The sequence below is a fragment of the Limulus polyphemus genome, unplaced genomic scaffold (genome assembly GCF_000517525.1).
Source record: "Limulus polyphemus unplaced genomic scaffold, Limulus_polyphemus-2.1.2 Scaffold615, whole genome shotgun sequence".
In the NCBI taxonomy this organism is placed as follows: domain Eukaryota; kingdom Metazoa; phylum Arthropoda; class Merostomata; order Xiphosura; family Limulidae; genus Limulus; species Limulus polyphemus.
Genome location: NW_013666225.1, coordinates 40,260 through 50,229, shown reverse-complemented (window position 1 = coordinate 50,229; position 9,970 = coordinate 40,260). Strand labels below are relative to the sequence as shown.

The window sequence follows — 9,970 nt, the reverse complement described above, 5'->3', positions numbered from 1 at the left end:
CATGAAGGTTCGAGAAGGAAGTGGCGTGATACGAGCGTCACGTGACCTGCGTTGTCGTAACACTATTTATAAATACATCATGCATACCAAACAAAACTAATATGTGAATATGAAGAGATGGACAAGAAAAAACATACAGAATCAACTGTGGATCAGAAACTCTATTGACGACATTTCCTCATGAACTCAAACTAGATTATAGATACTCATTAGTGACTCATTGAAATACTACACTAAGTGCATTTATACCATTAGTAAATGATATACTAAGTCAAACCAAATTTGCAAAAAAAAATATTAAAAATTCACTTGACTAGTGTCCATATACCTTTTGAAATTTACTGAAAACAAGATAACTTAACTTAAAAGTTAAAAAGTAATTATAAAATATAAAATCTTTAGATTACTGGTGGGGAGTCTAAAAGTCAAGTAAACTTCAAGCCCAGGATGAGATATTTATAAACCCCACTGTTCTTTGTTCTTTAGTGATCACTGCCTATCCAAAGTGCCTCTACTGTGTGACACTGCAGTGCGATTTTAAACTAAACTCATCTTATAGTTAAAGACGACCTTCCTATAATCATCTTATCACCTGAAGAAGATGCTACCATATTATCACGTAAGGATGCCAATATCATATTATTACCTGAGGAAGTTGCTACCATATTATCACTTAAGGTAGCCACTACCATCATAATATCTGAAGAAGTCTTTATAACCTTATCACTTGAATAAGCCGTTATCATTTTATCACTTGAGGTATCCGCTATCACTTTATCATCTGAGGTAGCTGCTACCATCTTATCACCTGAAGAACCTGCTACCATCTTACCACGTGAAGAAGCTGCTAACAAGTTTTACAAGGAGTTGTTCAAACTAGTCTGGTTGGCTTTCTCTAATTGATCAACGTAAACCATGTTGACAGATGCTTCCAAAAAATACACTGGGTATGGATCCTGTATATATTTGATCAGAAATTATTTCATGATTATGCAAGAATTGTCACACAAAATACAAGCTAAGTGAGGCATCTCTTATTAATTGATGAAATGATAAATAACATTTAAGTAATTTTTCTGAAGATATAGGTAAATTAGTAATTAAAATAGATTTATTATATGTTGTTGATGAAGATCCTGAGAAATATATAATTAAAAAGATAATCAATGGATTTAGGTAAGAATTATTCTAAACTCCAACAATCAGAAGATTCTACGACCAGATGATTTTGCCTAATGAATTAGTTACATCATGATTATCAAATATCCACGATATCTATATAAGAATTTGTTTCATCATCATATACTGTACCCTTGTGCCTAGTGGAGTGAATCATTTTCCAATATGGTTGCGCCGCCATTTTTCAGTATGGCTACGCGCAATAGAGGCCACCGTTTTTCAATGTGGACGTGACTGCTAGAGGGACCAATTTTTAAATATGGTTTCCTTCAATCGAAAGCACCATTTTAATTTTAGTGGTTAGATACAACCAATAACCAATCAAAATCGTCCTTGTAAGACATCTTTAACAAAGTAATAATGCGGGTCTAATATAACCCTAACATACTTGCATAAAATCTAAGCATAACCAAAGCGAGTAGTGAAACTCATTGAATTTAACCTGTATTAATATAATTTCTTTATTGATAATTCACAAATGTACACAAAAACGCTTAATTGAAAGAAGTTATATACCCTTCATCTTAAATCTTTTGTGTTGAAAGGAAATTGAAAATAATACATTAAAGTTATTTCAATGTATGAAATATACAAATAAAAGTTCCACGTCCAGCTTACACAAAACTTACAATCTAAACATATACACAGAAGGGAAACAAGACTCACCAGCAGGCTGTGTTGTAAATATGATAGACATTGCAAGACAACAAAACACCCTTCTTGATGAGATTATCTGGTCAGTTCCTACGGTCAATCTGATAAAATAAGCATCGTTTACATTCACAAGGAACAAAACGTTATACATATATATGCATAATCTATTGAAAGATATAACAAAAATATTATTATTACAATAACATAAATTATGATTTCTTGGTAATTCTCATGTTGGAACTGATATTTCTACTGTGTCCGTTTGGTCAGTATTGTTCTGTATGTTATTGACTGTACTTATATGTTTCAGCAAACCCAACTTTAACCGAAACTCGGACCAGACGTTGTCTATTAGATAACATAAGGTATGAGTCGTGATGTCACGCTGAACACACTTAGCGTAGACAGCGGTCGTTGCTGACTGTTCAACAGTTCTAAACCAGGGATGGCTATGTCCTGAGACTTGGCGTCTGACATGGCCATTTAGTCCATGGCTGCTGCGTAAGATTTAATTTACGTTGAAATAACTATTTAAATACCGTCTCGTCCAGCTAGCTTAGAAATAGTGCTATATTTTCATTTAGAATTAAACAATTCAACTGAAGCTTTGTTCGATTTTACTTTTAACCAAAGAGTTTAGTCGTTCATACATAATAATATGAATCAAGATAAATTAATATATTCCGTTTATCAGGCAGGCGGTAGCACTATTAGGGATGACTCGGATTGTTCAGCGAAATGGTATTTTAAATATATACTCAATAGGTTATCAGAACTTTACAATAATATACAGTGTTTCGTTTTATAAACAATATCTATATAATGACTTTTTCTTCTTTCTGCTGCTTCTTATTTATCACTCAAAAATAACTCAAAAACCAAAACAATGATGTCAACAAATCTTACTTTTATAAGTATTATCAACTAGTAGTAATTTAAAAAAAAATCATAATTCTAGTTTAAACGATGTTATCATTACCCTTTGAAATCAGCTTTCTTACAGAAATTTAGTATTCCTTTAAAAGCCATAAGTACAGGGTGATACAAGAATTACTACCATTGGAATCTCATTGTAATTAGAACTTGGTTATAAATACAACCTTCCTATGTCTATTGAAACACTGCATTATAAAAAGAACAAGTAAACAATTAAAGAAAAAACTTTTCAAAAAATGAAGTAGATGTAGGGATAGCTTAAATCTACCCTTCAAAAACAACTCAAACAAGATAGTGTGGATGGAATTTGCATCATCCCTACATAACAGCACAGACAAAAATTACCACATAGCAATATATAATCATTCAATCACAATTGAGTTTAATTTATCCTATTTTTGTCTGTTAACATTCTACTAGTAACACAGTGTGTCTGATGCAAATATCATCCCTACTATCTTGTTTGCATTGTTTTTGAAGGATTGATATTAGCCATCCCTACATTTACTTTTTTTAAAGTTTTCTTTATATACTAATAAACCCAAGAACATGTGGTGATAATAATGGCAATAATGCGATAATCAAAGGAAGTGTAAACAAAGCCTTCCAAGGCCTTTGTGTATCTAACTATGAAATATTCAAAACAGTTTGATATTGTCGTATACATGCTTAGGGACCACAAACATTCCGACTTAATTTCTTATGTTTCACCAAAATACATTCTAGAACGTAAAAGAAACGTTAACGTTACATTTTCTCGTGCTAAATGAAATATCTTCATTAATAGAATAAAAAATATAATTAATTTTTTATTACTTTCTGCTTCCTTTTTTTAAATCAGTAGCATATTTTTCTATAGGAAATCTCTTTTGTGTGTGTAAAGCTACACAAGGGTTATCTACAAAAGGTAGCCAGTCAACAGCACCCATCGCTAATTCTTGATGCACTCTTATGGAATAGTGGAATTTGAAATTCACATGACGCGACCACTGTGCATTTGTCTTGCAATAATGGGACTGCGAACCATAAATCCTCAGATCCACAGTCCGCCACGCTAACCACTAGTCCATGTCCGGTTCTTGTAGAAATTAAACGCCTCTATAATCTGAGAGTTTAATTTTGATTAATTGTTTGTTTGTTTTTGAATTTCGCGCAAAGCTACACGAGGGCTATCTGCGCTAGCCGTCCCTAATTTAGCAGTGTAAGACTAGAGGAAAGGCAGCTAGTCATCACCACCCACCGCCAACTCTTGGGCTACTCTTTTACCAACGAATAGTGGGATTGACCGTCACATTATAACGCCCCCACGCCTGAAAGGCCTTAACCACCTGGCCATGCCGGGCCATTTTGATTAATTTCAACTTCTAACAGGAGTGCTTGGGAGTAATGAGGTGAGACATAAATAGCGCATGAGTTGAGTTTTCGGTTGTATGTTTTTTGTCTTTGTTACAGGTAGTAGAATAACTACCAGAGCTTTCTGACTCTCATGTAGACGTGAATATAAAATATGACAACTGATGTATTCAAATTATTTTATTTTAATTTGTCACAGTTGCTATACAATTTAAATATGCAAAATTGGGGGTGGTACAGCACCCCCGGTTCCGACCCTGCGAAAGTACATCTAGTAAGATACATCTCAATTTCGTGTGGCTTGCGTTTCTTGCAGTGTCGTCTGACTACTTATCCATTTTGGATATAAAAGTTCCTGCTTTTATTCGTGCTTTATTTGAATCGAATGTTTTTTATAAAAGACATTGATAGGTTTTAATGCTTGTTACATCAATTCTTATTACATTAAAACGTGTTTGCAAACTAATAAATTTCCCTGAGACATAAACACAATGGAAAATCTAAATAACCTTCGGAAATTATTGCTCTAATCTTAAAATACTTTCATTTAAAAATGAAAAGATCTGAAAACAAGATTTCTGGCTATATTTCAAACGTACCTGTCTGACTTGCCTTTCCTCATTTAGATACGGCGTGGTTCAAAGGCGAAAAACAATATATGTTCTGTTGTTCTACTCAATAAGACGTAACGGTTAGAAGCAAATTTGAGCTAGGAAGAGACTCGCAATATATTTAGTGATCCTGATGCTATATGTAATAACTTATATATACAAATATAATACAATAGAAGATTGAGTAACTTCTGACATTTTTGTTATATGATTGCAAAAAAGCTTACTCAAGCTGTTCTATCAGACTGCTTTTTGTGTGCTGCACGTTATGTTCTGGTGATAATACTACAGTAGAGTTCTGGCAGGAAGTTGCACAAGTACTTTTGAGAAGATCATTGTCAAGCAATAACATTATTGAAGGACACGAAAAATAAATACATACATGTTTGTGAACAAAATAAAACATAATATTTACGCTGTAAAATAATTTCCCGATAATAAACCTTGTTGCAAAAAATTGCATGAGTGCCAGACATTTTTTTTTCATTTTTATAATTTCACTGTTGCCATGTGAATTGCACGTGAAACCGGCGTTACGCTCCAATAAGAATGTTGTTGAAGCTACATTACAAACACTTCTAAACCCTAGTAGTACGTAATATGGTGTCCATATTATACTACAGTTTTACTATTAATCAACAACACGGCTAGAACAAGACATTATCTCTCTCTTTTGTTTTGGGAACAGTGGTTCATAATACATATGATGATAATGATAAATTGTTTACATTATCATGTTAAATTCACAAAGGAACCAGCCTTCAAGTGTCTAACATCCATTCATTTCATCCTAGAATACTAAATATTAATAAAATATGAAATTATTTGAATATAGTATAAAAATATTGTAAATATTTTTCTTGAACAGGGGCTTATTGTTAGATATACACGATTTGTTTCCATTTAAGTATAGTGCAACTGTTAAATCTAGTTATTTTTAGAAGTGATAGATTATCATAGGTTTCTTTATGTAACTGTGTATGAATCATACATTGTGTAGTTCATTTGTTGTGAATTGGTGCTTTTTGTATTATTGTGTCATGTTGCTAGAAACTTCTAAGTTTTTCTCGTTGTTTCAATTGAGTATTAATGAATCATATTATCATGTAGTGTGTTGAACGTTCTAGGCCTCTGTCAGTCTAAAAATATGTGTACAAAATATATTTCAAGTAAAACAAAGTTAGACAAAGTGAGAGATATAGTCAAATAGATCTAGACTGTGTATTTGTAAGTTTAGCCATAAAGAGCATATAGTGACGCTTTCTTTTCAAGTGAAATTATCATCGACTGTATTGTAATAACAGAGCAGAGAAGAATAATTCGTCTTATCCATTGTGTTCTAAAGTAAGTGAACCAGCCTGTGTGGAATTTGACAAAAAGTATACAATTACTTAAAGCTCTGGATACAACTGTGATAACCATCAGTGTAACGAACTTTTGTATATCCGGTTGACCTGTTTTCTTATATTATTTTAAAACAAGTGGACTGTACTGCTGTTTGTGTATTTTGAAATTTATCGCCAACGACTCACAGACATCTACTGTAAAGACTCCGACCTACAAAACCTGACAGTAGCAATACAGCTTCGGTCTTCCAATTACAAAGTGCCAACAGAAATTATTAGATGCGACTATTTCAAGCCAAAAAATGTTAATGCTTGACCAGAACGCTAAATATCATAAACAACTGCACTGTATATACTATATAAGCCACATGACCAATTAGACTGAAGTTTTTGATTTGGTTTCATGTGTATGATCTTTCAAAATATATTCTGCATGTAAATGAAAACCTTAAACCTAATTTTTAAAATCTAAATAGCTAATTTGTTTCACCATTGACTCATCTACATATTTAAAAAGTATTTGAAAATTGAGCTTACCCTCCATTCATAATTCAACACTTTTCGAACTTTAGATTCTTGTTAGAGTTAATGAACTGCTCCACACTTTAGTATATATTATATAATTTCTTCTTTGAAGCTTTCTATAGTTTTCTTTATGGACAGCAGTACGTCTTCTGATGTTATGGTTTCTTGCCAGATTCGTCAAAGAGACATGTGGAAAAATTGGGTTCTCATTGCGACGGTTATGGTCGAGGCATATGGCTAGTAATATATTTGCCTCATTTTTCAAGTTCTTATGAAAAGCCTTTTTTGCTTTAGAAGCCACAATAATTTTAAGGTATTACATAAGGGCGCTGTGTAGGTGTGCAATAAATAAAAGTTAAAAGGCATCTTTCCATCTCTACCCTTGCCGATAATTCTAGTTTATTTTGATTTCTGGGTTTTGATTTAATTTCAAACACAAACAACATCAGCATATTATATATCCTAGGGAGAAGAGAAATAAAAATTGTGTTAGAACATATATAAACTAACTCTTTTATACCACACATACAGTAGTTGGACGCTGTACATTTAATCTTAAAAGTATCAACATTATAATAGCCTTAAATAGATGCACATCATGACAGTGTTTTATTTTATCAACTGCCTATTATAAAACTATCCATACCTAAGTTATATCAAAAAGAGCCATTGTGCATACGGTGTTATTTCATATAAGAAATCGTTAGAGAACTCTATTACTCATATTTGAGGACTGTTTGGTGATGCTCTCAGTCCACTCAGGCTGTTTAACAAATATCAGAAGTATAGGTTTGATTTTTATTGGGTATTGAAGATTTTTTAACTAAATATATTAAACTGAGCTTTGTCTTTTTCAAATCATATACTTACTATCAACATTATATGTAACATATAATAGATTCATTAAATTCTTGTTATGACTTATTTTTAGAACGTTCGTTGTAAAAAACATTTTTCTTGTTTATCTAAATTGGGCAAATTTTACAATAAAACTATCATCCTGTTATTTATTATGTTAGATAAAGTTCAACCACGTGCTCTGGCATGTGTCCAAAACGTATGATGGGAATTTCCAAGCATTCATGTAGTTTGTTTATGCAGCTTACAAATAAGTAAATTAGACTATAAAAAAGAGGAGATTTACAAAGTATTCGCCAAAATAGTTGTTTATTTATATGAGCATCAACAGCCATCAATGGGGTCAATTCAAACAGAATAGAGCATCATCCTTCCATCTAATATTGTTGTTTTTTTGCAAAGCTACAAAATGGGCTATCTCCAATTCGTCCACCACAAGGACTCAAACCCCAGATATTAGCACTATAAGTCCTTAAACTTACCACTGACCAATTGGTGGACCCTAACATTATAAAAATCTATTCAAGTCATCTGGACTACTGATTGTTTTTGTTTGCTGAGAATAAAATATGTAATGTCTTATTATTAAAAAACGTGCATAAGAAGAGGTTTCATGTTTACATACATGACCCTTATAATTCAAAAATAAACGGAGTTGCTAAAATATTATATAAACATAATTAGAAACGCAGTTTCAATATGTTACTCCATACATTTCAAAAATGCACTGGAAGTTCAACTGCAGAATGAATTAAAAACATGACTCAGAAAAACACCCGAGTCACGTGTTTTCTAGAGAACTCAAACGGTTCTGTGATACCCAGTGATACAGTGGTAAGTCGATGGATTTATAACGCTTGAAACCGAGGTTCGATACCCGTTGTACGACTTTGTGCTTAGCTACAAACGAACAAATGCAACTCGAAACTTACTTAAGTACTGATATCATAATTAAATATACACCCTATTCATCTAAACACTACAAAATAATTTTATGCTCATACCACTTAAGGGTGAAGAAAACTGAATACTAAAATTATCCGAGAAGCTTAAACGCTTCACACCATTTTGTATAAATGAGTACAACGGTGTGTATTTGTGTATGTCTATGAAAAATTATAATAATTCAAGTAACAAAATACTCGGAAGGAATATGATTCTTAGAGTTATTGACACATTTTATGAATCTGCAAGACAAATTTTCAGTCAGTTGATGGACGATGTTATCGAGTATCCAGTGCATCCCTCAGTCAGCCCAATGTCAACCACTATGATGTTGCGTAATAAGTTAAGACCAAAGACCTTGTAGAGGCCCTGTTTGTGCCCTGTATTGCTGCTATTTAAGATACTCCGTCGCAATCTTGACAATATGATATTGTGCACTATATTGCATTGATTCAAAGTATGATGTTATTTCACTAGTAAAGTATTTCATCCTATAGCACATACTACCCTTGGAAACACAGTACGATTTGTACCTTCATACACATTGATGCCTCTCAATACAATAACTGTACCATTACTGAAACTATCTTAATCAACAATGTACTCTAAGCATATCGTTCATTTCTGTCTCCACAAACCCGTTCGCTCTCATTGGTAGACACATACATTTCTGCCTTACTTTTGAAAAGAATAGGCGCCCAGTGGCAGTACTTTAATTCTAGTGATTATGGCAAAACTGTCAACAAATTGTATGGTCAGCTACAGAGCTGAACCGAATCGTCAAAGAGGCCAGGCATTATACTTAATAATAAATAATAATAATAAAATGTTAAAGAGGCCAGGAATTGTACCTATTATTTTTTTATTATTATTATTAATTTTATCATTATGATTATATCTATTTTTATGTTATTATTATCATTTTCTCTATTTTTATGATCAACGACTCAAACTGTTCGACTATACTTGTATCACGTATCACGTACACTTTTCCGTTATATTGTTGTAGCTGTATTTTGTTCTCGGTTACTGTAATTTAAAATCAGTTTGGTAACCTGTGACGTTCATAGACCCTTGATAAAGGCGTAAGCCGAAACGTCGGGTGCAAGAACTGGGTGATACTAAGCAGCTGGTAACCAAGCAACAGGAGCAGCTAAAACAGGACAAAGACAAGGAAGAGGAACTTCAGCAACATATTACTAGGCAGCAGGAACAACTGCAGTTAATCCAAAATGCTGAGAAAGTACTTCAGCTTCAGGATACTAGTCAAGAAAAAGAGTTAAAACAATTTAAGGATGCTGAGAAGGTTCTTCAGCAACAGGTTGCTAGGCAACAAGAAAATCTGGAACAAAATAAAACTACAGAGAGAGCTCTCCAGGCAGAAATTAACAAACTTGAAACCAGATGCCAAGATTTAGAAAAGGAACTGAAATTTTTTTCTGAAATTGTTTGTGGTCTTCATTAAATAATGGTTGTTATCCTTCAGTCAGCACTGAAAATAAAAAAAGTAATATATTTGGAGTCTTTTGTCCAGTCTTAGTCTCCTTACCTTGGTTTGTTTGT

The 9,970-nt window shown here is 32.9% G+C and overlaps 1 protein-coding gene across 2 annotated transcripts in view; it reads right to left on the bottom strand.

The window, feature by feature from the left end:
• Positions 1-6,709, bottom strand: part of LOC111085780 — a 15,647-nt gene extending 8,938 nt beyond the window's left edge. The window contains exons 1-2 of one of the 2 annotated variants that reach the window (XM_022385977.1): positions 6,617-6,709; positions 1,846-1,934 (exon numbers count right to left, since the gene is read on the bottom strand). In XM_022385977.1, the coding sequence (XP_022241685.1) occupies positions 1,846-1,934; positions 6,617-6,627 (100 nt within the window). In that variant the 5' untranslated portion in view covers positions 6,628-6,709. Of the gene's footprint in view, positions 1-1,845; positions 1,935-4,721; positions 5,004-6,616 lie in introns of those variants that run through there. The other variant, XM_022385976.1, reaches the window with a different exon arrangement.
• Between the last annotated feature and the right edge of the window lie 3,261 nt (positions 6,710-9,970).